This window comes from Populus alba, chromosome 10 (genome assembly GCF_005239225.2).
Source record: "Populus alba chromosome 10, ASM523922v2, whole genome shotgun sequence".
Classification (NCBI taxonomy): Eukaryota; Viridiplantae; Streptophyta; class Magnoliopsida; order Malpighiales; family Salicaceae; genus Populus; species Populus alba.
The window spans coordinates 11,963,564-11,977,778 of record NC_133293.1 but is presented as its reverse complement, the minus strand read 5'-3'; the positions used below and the strand labels follow the sequence as shown (position 1 = coordinate 11,977,778).

At 35.3% G+C, this 14,215-nt stretch overlaps 3 protein-coding genes across 5 annotated transcripts; 1 reads left to right on the top strand and 2 right to left on the bottom strand.

The window, feature by feature from the left end:
• Positions 1–1,114: 1,114 nt before the first annotated feature.
• On the bottom strand, positions 1,115–3,670 carry LOC118046454 (caffeoyl-CoA O-methyltransferase). Of its 2 annotated transcripts, none has more exons than XM_035055365.2 (5): positions 3,540–3,670; positions 2,937–3,022; positions 2,642–2,786; positions 2,260–2,391; positions 1,115–1,512 (listed from the first exon to the last, which is right to left on the bottom strand). In XM_035055365.2, exons 1-5 carry the CDS (start codon positions 3,591–3,593, stop codon positions 1,225–1,227), a joined length of 705 nt encoding a protein of 234 aa, XP_034911256.1. In that variant the 5' UTR covers positions 3,594–3,670; the 3' UTR covers positions 1,115–1,224. The 2 variants fall into 2 exon arrangements, with proteins under 2 accessions (XP_034911256.1, XP_073267769.1); XM_073411668.1 differs by having other exon boundaries at positions 1,115–1,503.
• A 2,092-nt stretch (positions 3,671–5,762) lies between these two features.
• On the top strand, positions 5,763–9,375 carry LOC118046456 (heat stress transcription factor A-8). The gene is made up of 3 exons (XM_035055366.2): positions 5,763–6,161; positions 7,962–8,994; positions 9,177–9,375. The coding sequence occupies exons 1-2, from the start codon at positions 5,952–5,954 to the stop codon at positions 8,928–8,930; spliced, it is 1,179 nt and encodes a 392-aa protein (XP_034911257.1). The 5' UTR covers positions 5,763–5,951; the 3' UTR covers positions 8,931–8,994; positions 9,177–9,375.
• Positions 9,376–10,087: 712 nt separating this feature from the next.
• On the bottom strand, positions 10,088–12,010 carry LOC118046457 (vacuolar iron transporter 1). Of its 2 annotated transcripts, XM_073412145.1 has the most exons (5): positions 11,715–12,010; positions 11,588–11,666; positions 11,380–11,465; positions 11,055–11,169; positions 10,088–10,538 (listed from the first exon to the last, which is right to left on the bottom strand). In XM_073412145.1, the coding sequence occupies exons 1-5, from the start codon at positions 11,830–11,832 to the stop codon at positions 10,241–10,243; spliced, it is 696 nt and encodes a 231-aa protein (XP_073268246.1). In that variant the 5' UTR covers positions 11,833–12,010; the 3' UTR covers positions 10,088–10,240. The 2 variants fall into 2 exon arrangements, with proteins under 2 accessions (XP_073268246.1, XP_034911258.1); XM_035055367.2 differs by having other exon boundaries at positions 11,588–12,005.
• Between the last annotated feature and the right edge of the window lie 2,205 nt (positions 12,011–14,215).

The following is a 14,215-nucleotide window of genomic DNA, read 5'->3' as shown; positions in this document are numbered from 1 at the left end:
GAAATTTTTATTTTTTATTTATTTAATAAAAATTAAGTTTGTGTAAGTTTCAAGAAGAATTTTTATTTGAAAAAATATATTAAAAAATAATATAAATTATATTTTAAATTTTCATTAAAAAATAAATTAAGTTGGTTATTAAAATAATAAAAAAAAAACCATTAGCATGTAACTTAAGAACTCAAAGCTAACAGAGAATTGCTAGCACAATAAAAGCATATCCATACCCCTCGCTAAAAAAGGACTTTAATCATAAACAGAACGTTTAATTGGACGAGTCTTATGGTGCAGAGTCGCACGCGTACGATTAGATTTCCTTTAATTAATATTCTTGGTATATGATCGAAGATTGGGTCATGAAGATGCGCTGTAATGGAAAAGGCACCCTGGTCACTTGTATTTTTTTAAAAAAGTCTCATTCTACTCCCTGAATTCCAAGAAAACTTATTTTAGTTTCCATGTTTTATTTTTATTTACGATTTTGTTCTTATTTGAAAGATTTTTTTGGATCCTTTTATTTTTTAATTGGATATATCAAATTTTAGGCTTAGAATAATCTAAAGGTGTTTCGGTATGAACTTTAAGAGTTGGTTGTTTTTGTTTTTTTATGACGCCATTTCTTAAATTTCACATGTTCTCCGTGTTTTGTTTTTGACAGTGTATATTCGGCAATCAATGATTTTACTTGTTTTTTAGGCAAACTTTCATCTTTGTCAAGCCCAACAACCAGATGCATATGCCAGGCCTATGTTTCAAGCCCAGATCTAGAATCGCACTTCATGGAAAGCTTGTTTTTTAGTTCAAGTGCGGTGGTTCACCACTTATTTGACGTCGGCAGTTCTGCAGGAATTAAGTTCAGGCCTGCCTGTTCCGATGATGAACCGTCGATTGCGAATGATGATTACTGCAGACTTTTTTCATGGCATTAGATCCTCAGGCTTCTTGGTGGGAGTTAAATGGTAATGGGATTACTTTTTGGGTAACCCTGGCGATGCTAGCGTTGGTGGTCTTATTCGAAATCGTTGTGGACACGCATCGAGGGTGACCGGTTTTTCTTGCTATTTGCTATATCTGTTGAAGTTCATTCGATGGCGGTAGGCGAGCTATCGGATTTAAGAAAATGTATATATAAGCCTTACACATTCATAACAGAGAACAGAAAATTAGTAATCGAAGATCTGCAAGCATATTCCCAATTGAGGAGGTCTTCTAGATGTAAAATTTTCAGTAAAGGCGCCGGCATAGTGTAACACCATCACCAACGGAAACTTGGGAAATCTCTAAACGGGGATCGGAGCTTATTAGTTTATTGAATTCCATGATGACTGTCCGGACAGTCCTCAAATGCTCTGGCACCTCGTCTTCTTCTTTTGCAACCATGCCAAACCACAGTGTGTTATCATAAGCAATCACACCTCCAATCTTAACCAGTTTCAATAATTGCTCATGATAATGCTTGTAGTTAGGCTTGTCAGCGTCTACGAACGCAAAGTCAAATTCTGGCTGCATATCCTGAAACGAATCCAAAATTAAACAAAAGCAGGTATCCGGGTATAGAAAAGAAACATTATAGACATGTGATATAGTGATAATCCTTGGAGGTGGTGATATACTTTATATTAATTTCCTTATACACGCTAGGAAGTAAACTAACTTTCCAAGATAACAAAAATCAATTAAGAAATTTTCTAAAACAAAACAAATCATTGTGGGGCAATTTAAACAATTACAAAATTTTCTGTTGGTACGTTCTAATGATATTGTAATTGAAGTTTCGTTGTATTTTTTAGTTTTTTTTTCATTGTAATTGTTTATTTGTCTTTGAATGATAAATATGATCCATTTTAATTATTGTTAATAATATTTTTTAATATTGTTAAATTTATTTTACAGAGAATTTGTCAATAATGCAAGTGATATTGTCATCTAATATTTGATATATCTTTGACCCTCTCTCTTTTTTTCCCTTTCTATTCTCATTGTAATTTATCCTAGTACATTTCACAATTTCTTTGACGTTACGTAATTTTGAATCATAACAAGTTTGAGTGTTGTACTTCTTGTTTACTGTGTTATTTGAACAATTTCTTTCTTTTTTTTTTGAGGAAAAAACAGCGCTAATTAACGAAAATACCTCATTATTTCTTCCTTTTTTCAATGCTCAAATTTTAATATATATATTAGGTACGCGAGCATTCAAAAGCTAACTCTTTCCACGAACAAATTAAGTTCAATGGCATGCGAAATTGAGAAACTTACATTGTTTAGCATTTCATTTAAAACTGAGATGGCATCTGCTTGAATGAACTTGATTTTATTCTCCATGCCAGCCTTTTGAATGCATGGTAATCCAACTTCATAAGCTTCTCGATCTATGTCTATCGCTGTTATCTGCAGAGCACAAATCAGTCACCAATCTAAATACACGATCACTAATTAATTCTTTCATATAATTTTCTGCTTTTTTTGTTTCTGCTAATGGCAGGTAAGGGATGCAAGGATTGAAAAACAGGCTCTAAAGAGGGCTTGCAGTAAATCGCTCGCTGATGAAGCCATTAATGGCGCGGATCATGTAGAGCACAGGCCAATATGTAATGTTAAAACATAAGAGAAATTGATGTTTCCTTCACAAATCACCTACCTGGCTTTCATTAGGCAAGGCGAGTGCAGTGGAAAGGAGAGAATAGCCTGTAAAGACACCAACCTCCAGAGTCTTCTTGGGATTCATGATTTTCATAAGCATTGATAGGAAACGCCCTTCATCAACTGGTATAGCCATCTCACTTCTGCAATATTGCAAATTTCAAACTGCTTGCGCAATGTTTTTTTTAAATCTAATTTCTTACTTTGTTTACTACATAACTTACCGTACCGAAAGCGTAATTGTTTTTGTAAGAAATCTCACACTTTAATTTCTAATAATATATATCACTTACAAGTTGCCATATTTTTTTGCCGTTGCTTCTCGTAGCTCCTTTAGTTGCTCATGCTCCCCAGGATATGCACTGGTTTCATATATGTACTATATCATAAACGGGAAAATTCGGGTCATTAATTTGAACAAATTAAGAAAAGAAAAGAAGAAAAGGGATGGTTAAGAAGTAAGAGCTAATTAAAAAGATTCTTAAAAAGACGTTTCTTGAGGCTTAAACTCCCCTCTATATATCTAGGATTGTATTTAATAATAACTATAGCAATAAAGAAAAATGATATTTAATCATGCTCTGAAAAAGAAACATGCAATCGTAGCAATGTCATATTGAGATTTTTATTTAGCAATGGAAGCATAGCCTGGGACGGCGGAAACGGGGATTTCAGCCATTGATCTCGCAGAGGCTAACATGCTAGTGCCACTTCACCATTTGAACCAATTGAGTTCCACATGCTTTACAAATTTAAATATTAAAAATTGTGATCGAGAAAGAGAGATGAACCAGGAGAAGCCCGGACGACTATATATCAGACCAAATCAGAGGTTGATTTGTACATAAACAATCACACATTAGCAGTGCACTGGAGGGACAGAAGGGAAGAGAGACCTTTTTGAGCGCCTCGCTTTGGAGAATTCCTTTCGAAGGTAAAACGAAACCCATTGCTGCCTGCTAGCCTGGTTAATTTCTCCTTGTCTGCAGTTCATTCTTTAATCATCTATCTATATATAGTAGAGACGTGCATTTTAACTGATCATCCAGCCTTGTCAATGGGGATCGATTTTAAAAACTGATTCCACGTGTTTGATAAGTGATTAGTTTCTAAGAACAGATAATCTCTTGACTCATTCTTTGTCAAGTGTCATGACATGTAAAGAAAAGAAAAACAGCTCATTCAGGGATAGAGAAAAGAGACCTTTCTTAGAGCCTCTGTCTGGAGGAATAACGAAAAGCCATTGCTGGATAGGTTTCAGCTTCCTTAGGCTCGCTCAAGGGACTCCAGATTAGATCTTCAGTCTTCCCTGTCAGCAGAGACTAGAGACGTGCTTCTTGATGCCTTGTTGTAATCAACAAATTTCGAGTGTTTGTTAAGCAAACTTCCAAAAATGAATTTGTCTGCTAACTACTCGTTCTGTGTCGACACCATTTGTATGGCATGCACAATAGCTGGCTGCAGGTGTCATGAGCAAATTTACGATAGCCATGGGAACTTGTGATGTGCTCAGCAAATTAATGTTTTCTTCTTTTTCGTTGTTTTGTACAAAGCACCCGAATGTTACCCCGCTTTTTAAGCGGAGCGCATGTACTAATTAATACTCTTAAAAAGCATCTCCAATCAAACCAGGTGTCTAAAGTGGTTGTGTGGTCTTCAAATGTAATCTTTGTAACAATAATAGATATTTTTTTTATTTAAAAATATATTAGAATAATATTTTTTTATTCAAAAACAAAAAAATTCAGTTAAAATAAAAAAAATTAAAATTTTTAAAATTTCTAGTTCTACCACGCCAAACACATGCACTGATCAGTTTAGAGTAAAGAAATCAAATCTTAAACCAAATAAACCTAGGTAAGGTGTGTTGGATTTGGAAATTTGAGCGTTGCTGACTCCCTGCCTTACATGCTCTATTCATTAAACACGATCCTAAATTTATATTAGTATACTAATTAATAAAAGGAAAAAATATTTTAAAAAACAATAGGCTAGCTTTAAAATCTATAAAATTAACTCATGAAAGACGCTTAACTTAAACAGCCACAATTTTTAGATCTCGTGTAGTTTTATACATGTTCCACAATTTTAGATTTTTTAGTTAATTTAAAAAAAAAACTAAAAAAAGTTAAATATGATGAATAATATACACATATATGCATTATTTCAATAAAACTAGTGATATGGTAAAAAATATATAAAATTGAGTTATATAAAACACTAGCATATTTGATATATGTAATATTAAAAACAAATAATAGAGAAAGTTGTCATTTTAATTAAAAAAAAATGAATTCGTCAACAAGTAGCTGTGCTTTTGATTAAAAGCATGAGATACATTTCTTTGTTTCAAAAGCAAATCAATTTTCTTTTAAAGTGACGCATTTTTTTATTTTAAAATAAAATAAGCATTAACCAAACATTATTTTTAGATAAAAATTATGTAAGAACAATTGTATTTTAAAAGTACAGCAATACCAAGCGTCCCTGAGATCAGGGTACCTAACTAAACTTTGGTTGTTTTGAATGAAATTAGAAAACGAGGTCGTTTCACAACAACCCTTCTGACTAGGATGAAGGCGTAAATAGACCGACGAGAACGACAACGTTTTTGAAGCGCGTGGTCACGGCTTCGTTTTTCTTTTTCGTGATTGTCAAAAAGGGTACGTGTCGGGGTGTTTCTTGCCTGCTCAATCCCCCCTTTCCTTCCTTTTTTTTACCTCCCTTTTTAGAATGTCCCTTCCTTCCTACTTGCTTCCCATTAACTTCGAACGAAAGAAAGAAAAGAAAAGATGAACGAATCAAAACAACCCAGCAATCACACATCAAACATAATTATATATAAAATCTAGTATAAAAAATAAAAATTATTTAACTAACCAAATAATTATTTTTTATATTAAATAAAAAGAAATACAATAATTAACCATTTTCTATAATTTTTTATATCAATACATTAAAAAAAATTAAACACTAAAAAATTAATTTTAAACAAAAACAAATTCAAATTTTAAACAAATAATCCACCTGCCTACCACCCCCTTATCACGCATTGCAATCCCGAACTTTCCCGGACAGCAAGCACGATACTGTACAGAACCCAACGCAAATCCCAGCCATACCCCTCCGTACAACAACCATATAACTTTTATTCCCTTTATACCCTTGTTGTCTTATGCTTTTCCACTCCAGGACTCACTCAGGTCTCAGATAGATTGGCAGGTTTCTTGACCTCTCCATCCAAACAGAAGAGAAAGTCAGTCTTCTCCAGAAGCAAAAAAAGAAAAGTCTGTTGATATTTTTCAGCAATGGTGAAATCAAGCGAAAGTGGGGTGGCTCCTTTCTTGAAGAAATGCTATGAAATGGTTGATGATGAATCAACAAATTCGATAATCTCATGGAGCCAGACCAATGACAGCTTTGTTATATGGGACATGACTGAATTCTCTGTCCACTTACTGCCTAAGTACTTCAAGCACAGCAATTCTTCTAGTTTTGTCAGGCAGCTCAATATCTATGTGAGTTTTCTCTGTTTCTTTCTTTATGTTCTTCAATGGTTTTTTTTCTTCTTCTTTTGCTTGCTTCTTTCCTGTTTTGGTTGTGCGATTGAATTTTAATTGTGGGGTTCTTTATTGATTGATTATTACTAAACGGATGTTATGAATTTTTCGAATATCAAAATTGATGTGAACAATATTTAAAATTCTGGGTTAGTTTATTGTCTTTAATATAAACAATATTTTGAATTTTCGAAGCAGGGCTTAACTGAATTATGTTCCAATGGAAATAAAATATCAAGTATAGACTGGTAACCAAAATTGAATAATGGTATATAGTACCAAGATGAACTTGTACGTTGCTTTCAACGCTTTAGATTTTTAATAATGGTATATAGTAGTACCAAGATATGGTTTCTTAATTGTTATTAACTAGCTGGTTGGGTTGGGTGTAAAGGCAATGTTCTTGAATCTTTACCAGGGGTCTTGCTTCTGTGTTTTAATACTTTCTTCGTAGAACATTGCCATTTTTGTATTAGAGAGGCAGGATACAGCTAAGGTTGTCCCCATGTGGCAGTGAAGCAATTCCTGGGGATGTGTGGCTGATAAGATCGATAAAGATCTTACACCTTGCTTGTTGCATGCCAAGTTTGCTATTGCAAATTTTATAGCTTTGGTATTTCTTGATACATTACTCATCTTGTGTTGTGATTTTTCACTTGTTTTGAAGGTCTTTTCTGAACATTTTTCTTTGTGCTTATTTTTCCTTTCTCGTGTACTTGTGCTGGCATTGGGTGAACACAGGTTGTAGGAAATGATGGGGATGGGAGAAAAGGGAGCCAATTAACTCCTCTTTAGCAAGAATTGCAATTTATAGACTCATTAACATGAGTTATATATGTCCAAGCAGCAATAGATTAAAGTTAAGACTGATATTATTTCAGCTATTACTGTTCCCCTGCTGTTCTCTGTGCATCTTTCCAGCAACAATTTGGCTAGTAAACTGTGCACTTGTAAAAGAGGATTGATTCTAGTTGGTTGCTGTTTTTTCGCACATATAGGCATACTATTTCCCCCTTTTGAGGAGAGCATTGTGACAATTCTATGTCCATTTTCATTGGGTTTACTCATTTGATTTTTGCCTTTCCCAGTCTTAGAGTTAGACTAGACAAGGTCCTGGTTCAAGTCTGACCTTGCTTAGAAAACAAAGAGGGTGGACACAAAGGTTCAGAATTGCATAGTTGCTAGGTTGTTCTTTGAATAAGTCATTCGAAAGTGATTCTTGCTAAAATATTGCAGTGTTATCTTTTTATTTGTAAAAGTTCTGTTTGTAGTTAAAACATTCATTGCAAAATAAGCTAACTAGTCTTCATCTGTTCCTATGAGAATGATTAAAATTAAACTGATGCATGTCTCTTTTTTATTTGAGTAATTTCGTAATGATCTAGAACTAATTGAAATATTAAGTAAAGCAAAAATTGACCAATATTCCCACAGTTTTCCCTTGTTCATTCATCCTCTTGTTTGATATCTGCAAGGGCCTTTGGCCTTTTAAAACTTGGTTTCTGAAAGTTTCTCTTTGAGGAAACACTGCATAATGTGTGTAAGAAGCTTCAAGGTTTTTAACAAACTATGTCCAACTTTGGATATCATTTCTTGTGACAAAATTATGCAGCGCAACCCATGTTTATGGTAAAGAATGAAGTGGTTCAGTTGCCATACATGTTAACCCCTCCCCCCACCCTCACTGCTGTGGTCTGTGCTTTTAATTTGAAATTACATGCTTTATTCAAGTATCTAATAGTCATAAACTTGTTTCAGGGATTTAGAAAAATTGATACAGATCAGTGGGAATTTGCAAATGACGGATTTATCAGAGGGCAGAAACATTTGTTAAAGAATATCTGCAGGAGGAAAAATTCTCAGGGCACAGACAATCGAAAGTCAGTGCAGCAGCAAGACAACTCCATTGAGCATTGTGAAAATGTTGAAAATGTGGGTCTCTGGAAGGAAGTTGAGAGCCTGAAGACAGGTAGAAATGCAGTTACACAGGAGTTGGTTAAGCTCAGGCAGCACCAGGAAACTGCAGACAATAAGTTGCTCCTGTTGAGGGATCGCCTTCAAGGAATGGAAAAAAATCAGCAGCAGATGCTGTCTTTTTTAGTGATGGCAGTGCAAAGCCCAGGGTTTCTAGCTCAGCTACTAAACAAAAAGGAAAATAATTGGCGGATAGCTGAGCCAGGAAGCATAGTGGAGCAGGGTGCAGATGATGCTGATCAGTTGGCTTCTGAGGGAATGATAGTAAGGTACCAGCCACCAGTGGATGAGATGTTCGAGCCTGTACATGCACCACCAATTGGTCCAGAAAATCCACGAGAATCTAACCCATCTTCCGATGGGATGAAAGATTTTTTTGTGAGTCCAGATTTTATGGAACTTCTTATGGATGAAAATTTGGGTTTGGAAAATCATACCTCGTTTGTTTTACCAGAATTAGTGGATGATGGTTCTTGGGAACAACTGCTTTTAGCCAATCCTTTCATTGAGAATATTAAAGACACCAAACCCGGTTCTGAAGAGAGCACTGATACTGAAACCGATACCGGAACAACAATTGCTGGATCACAGCTGGAGAGATCCCAAAGTTTTGAATATTTAATAGAACAGATGGAGAAGTCCAATGACTTGGAGAACAGAGCAACTGACGAAGGACCTCACTTTGAGAAGTCTCAGAAATTGGAAATTCTAACTGAGCAGATGGGTCTTTTGGCTTCGGAGCCAAACCACTAACACACCGCAACATACTACATAGAAAGACGTATTATTATCAGACAGGCAATTTTAACTAAACAATGTAAGTTGGTTTTCTCTGGTCTCTCTTCCTTCACAAACCATTACAAAAAAATCTGTTATTTACAATTTGAGGAAATCTAATTACTTTAAGATTGCACTGTCTTTCAAAGTTGTTAGAGTATCATGTTCATGCCATTTAGTACAATTCCCATACGCTGATCCCTCTTTATTTGTCGATTTTAGATTTAGGTGCGGGGGCATGTTTTCTCTACATCTGCTGGGAGGAATTGCTTGGCTGTATTTTGGTCCTTGAAAATGACGTCACACATTATTTGCTATAAACATCAACAATGATATATAGTCATTGCCTATTACTTAATAGATTCAGTATTCTAAAATGTAATAGGCATTCGATTTTATATATATAAGCGCTTTTTTTTGGAAGCCCGTCGGGAGCTTAGCCACGGTAGCTGCAGTACTGTGATTGAACCATCCTTCTGGTTATATTGTTATCCAAATGATTTTGCTCCTCTAACTGCATTATCCTTGTAAATGGCTTTCTTATGGTTTTGGAAGTGTTTTGCGCTAGGATAATAGAATCTGAGGGTGGCTGTTGCAGCACAAATGCTTAAACACCATCTTAGAGAGAGGATATAATGAGGTTAATATAGGTTTCTCTGGGTTAAACTGGTAGTAGAAGTTATGTGCACGGCCGCCAAACATGCATTATTCCGTCTCATTCTATGATATTTTCAGCAGCACAGTTAGCGGCTCTAGATTGCCACTATCAATGTGAACCTAAAAAAGTGAAAAACTAGTTAAATATTTGACTACCTTCACGGCTTAATTTTCTATTGTATGTCAGGAGTACTCACTCAATCATCAGCCTGCTGATGATGCTACACAGATACTGTAACATACAGAGGATATCTAAGCAAATCAAAACTTGCACTACCTAGCTAAAGACCCACCAGCAAATGATGGGGTACATCACGGTATGGGAATGAACATTAGGGTAGGAGTGATGATTGTGTTTTGATGGAGCAACAAGGTCTAAATGTTGGGGAAAAGAAGGGGCAGACAAGCATTTCGAAATTTGAACGGTAACAAAGAAACATATCGGGCAGAGCTCGACTCTGCTAACAACAACGATATTTAGATGCACAAAGAAGCAACTCAATTATGTGCAAAAACCCATCAAAGCTTCATGATACTGAAACGAATGCAATCATCATAGGTAGGGAAACGGAAAAAAAACGGGTGCAATGATTTGAACTGTTGAGATTACATAATATTGACTGGGAGGATTATGGGTGGACAGCCTTAGCCATGCCAAATGCTGCAGCAGATGCAATGGCACCAATAAGGGCAGTTTGAAAAGCACTTCTAAAGGGTTTATTACCAGTGAAGTAACCCTTAGCAAAGCCGAAGATCAGCAAAGCTGCCAAAGTTAAGATCACCGAAGCAATCACAGCATCTTGAGCGCTTGGAATGAACATGTAAGGAATGAGGGGTACGAATCCTCCCAGAATGTAAGCAATGGCAATAGTCAGCGCACTCTGCAGTGCTCTTCTTGGATCTGGCTTCTCCAATCCTAGCTCAAATCTGTATCCATGTCATTATATAACTTCATTTCAGTATTCTTGGTTTTGCTAATGACACATATAGTACAAGAACCAGCTAGTTTTATTAAAGTATAAAATCAACACGTTATTAAAATCAAATTCTTTAAAAAAAAATTATTAAAATCAAATTCACTCAGTAAAAGAAAACCAAGCATCCACTTTATTACATTACCTAGAAAAAGGAAAAGGAAAGAAAAAATACATGGAAGTCAAAGGGTTATATGGTATCTCGTGATGCTGGATAACAAAAAATCAGGGTGCAATTTGCAGATCACCCGTGCTCTGGGTAGGGGACCCTTCAGGGCTTGTCGTAATCAGGCCTTTTGCACATACTGTAATCATGATATGATAGTGGAGCAGCTGTTCAACTTGTCAACAAATTGGTGCGTTTTATGTTGGAATAACATCAACTTCTTATTCCATCTTTCAGAGAACTCTGATTAAGTAAACAATTACCATTCCAAACAAGAGAGGTTTGAGGATAAATGAAGCTTACTTCATCATGAAATCAAGCCAGGCTTGAGGCTTCTTCCTTAGAGCACTAACCACGGGCCCATACTCGTGCGGCTCTATTCCATAGTGTGCCAGTATCTCAGCCACCTCAGCCGCCTCTGCATTTTTTCCCCAAAAAGAATAACCCCCCATCCATCAGCTTTCGCCTTTTTACAACAACTTAGCTTGTAATCATGTTCTTTATTAGTACTATTTTCATTATCAAATTGAACTCGATCAGGCAAGGAAAAAAGACTAGTCTCCTAACCGGACATCATTATCGCTGGAAAAAAAGAAGAAGATGAAACTATATCATTGTAAGAAAAAACCTGTATCGGGAACACTTTTGATCTCTTCTTGCTCTCGCCTGAGCTCTCTTGCATAGTGATCTGCCTCACTTTTAGCCGCTAGATATCTGCACAGTAAATAGGAATGAGCTATAATATATATCATTGGCAGACTCGGGTTTACAGTGTTTCTCATCATAAAAAAAACAAACCAAAACAAACAAATATGATTAGCGATAAACATGAATACCCTCCAAGTCCCATGGAGATGGCGCCGGCAGCAACTTCGGCGATGCCGGCGGTGAGAACAATGGAAGACGTAGCATTAGCTCCAGACAAACCGGCTGCGAGAGCAAAAGGAACAGTTAGACCATCGGATACACCGATGATGATATCACGAACGATCTCACCGGCAGTGAAGTGTTTCTCTTGGTGCTGGTTTAGGAGGGTCTGTTTCTCGGGATCTAGATTAACTCCTTGTGTCGAAGTCGCCATTAGGTGATTTTTGGCCTTCGTGATGTTTTCAATTAGTATGTACGTTTATACAAATCTCAACTGCGGGAGGGAGAGGGAGAGTCTTATAGGACACTGAAGGGCGTGCCTTGCCTGGGAGCGTGTTGATGTTTGAAGCTTGGGCTGAGGTGGGTCTGTTGTTTTCAACTCATGCTGGCGCAGATTTCATAGAAGGTAATTTTGTATTTTTCGTAGTTTTTGCATTTTGCTTTTGTTTTTGTATTTTAAAAGTATTTTTATTTTAAATTTATTTTTTTATTTTTAGATATTTTAAAATACTAATTTTAAAAATGATTTTTAAAAAATAAAAATAAAACAGTATTATTTTAATAATCAATCACAGTTACTCTAGACGAAGTCTAGAAAAATCCGCTCCTGATCCTCGGCACCATCTAGATCTGTTATCTGCATATTAGTACTAATTTTATATACAATTTTTTTTTTCTTTTGTTTTTTAGCTGATACAATTATCGTTCTGCATTAATTTCCTCTCTCTCCAAGAATAACATTTTAGCGTGGGATGGCGATTATGAAATTTTAAGTAAATTAGATGTTTTTTTTAATTGTGAAATTAAATATCCTGTCATCGAGTAAATCATATTTATCTTTTTCATTATTTCTAGTTAAACTTTTATTTATTACAATAATCGGTAAGATTATTTTTATTAATGTAGTTTTTTTTTTTTTCATTTCTTTCATCCTTACAAACCCTTCTCTTTTTCTGATGTTGAGGGAATTTTTTTGCGGTCAAAAAAATGTGTAGCAATACATAACTTTGGTAATTTTACTTGCCATTTAAATGTGCCCAAAATTAATTATAAACCTATACTAAAAAATCGTGGCATTTCACTCTACCAATAAATAATAAAATGTTTTGAATTTTTATAATTTTATTCTTAATATTTTTTTAAGTTTAAATTTAGTTTTATTTTCAATTTTATTTTTCAGTATTTGAATTTAATAAATTTTAGACTTCATAATTTATTTCGATTTACTTTTTATAAAGTTATCTTTATTTTATGATTTGAGCTTGGCGAGTTAACTTGGATTATTTTTTTATTGTTTCAATTGATTTTTTTCTTAACTTCATTTTTTAATATTAGATTAATTGAAAATTGGTGTGTGTGGAGGCTTATCACGATCTCATGATTTGAATCACGAGTTTTATGAATTAATCAGGTTGACTCATATTTTTATTGAGTTTCTTTTAAATTGATTTTTTTCTATCTTATTCTTTAACATTTGGTTGATTAAGAAATTGACTTTATGATTTTTTTTTCTTTTTATAGAGTTATCCTGGTCTTATAACCTAGATTAGACAGGTTAATCCAAGTTGACTATAGATTTTTTTATTATTTTTCTGTTTTAATCCTTTATATATAATTTGTTTTTCACAAGCTTATCAAGATCTCATACCTCATATCGGAGATTAAACATGTTAATTTGAGTTGATCCTGAAAGAATGTGAAAATACTCCAGTATTGTATTACTGAATTGATTAAACAAGAGGCCGTAGTTATAATATTTATACAGGGTGATAATTTTAGTCTAAGCAGGAAACCTATTCTAATAAGGAAATCTCAGTGATTGTGATACAATAGGAAAGCTATGACAGTGATTGTGATACAATAGGAAAGCTATGATTAGCTGTATCTTTCCTTTAACACTCCCCTTCAAGTTGGAGTGTGAATGTCAATTACATCCAATTTGTGAAGATGAGACTGGAACAATGGTGTAGGCAGTGGTTTGGTGAAGATATCAGCAACTTGGTGTTTTGTTTGCACGTGAGCTGTTCGGATTTCTCCATTGTGAATTTTCTCACGAACAGTATGACAATCTAATTCAATGTGTTTGGTCCGTTCATGATAAACTGGGTTGGCTGCAATGTAGAGTGTTGCCTGGTTGTCACAAAACATGGTGGCAAGTTGATTGTGTTTCACTTGGAGATCATGCAAGAGGTATCGCAGCCAAGTGAGTTCACAAGTAGTGGCTGCCATGGAGCGGTACTCGGCTTCTGCGGAGGACCTTGAAACGGTAACCTGCTTCTTGCTCTTCCATGATATGAGTGACCTGCCAAGAAAAATACAATAACCAGTGACTGAGCGCTTGGGAAAAGGGCATCGTGCCCAGTCTGCATCACAATATGCAGTTAGATGCAGTGGTCCGTCCAAGGGGAATAATAACCCTTGACCAGGGGCTCCTTTCAGATAGTGGAGGAGTCTGCGTGTTGTGGCCAAATGGTGCTTCTGAGGCTCATGCATGAACTGGCTGAGTGTGTTTACGGCATATGTGATTTCTGGTTTTGTTATAGTGAGATAGATTAATCTTCCAATAAGTCTTCGGTAACTGGTGGGATCTTTGAGGG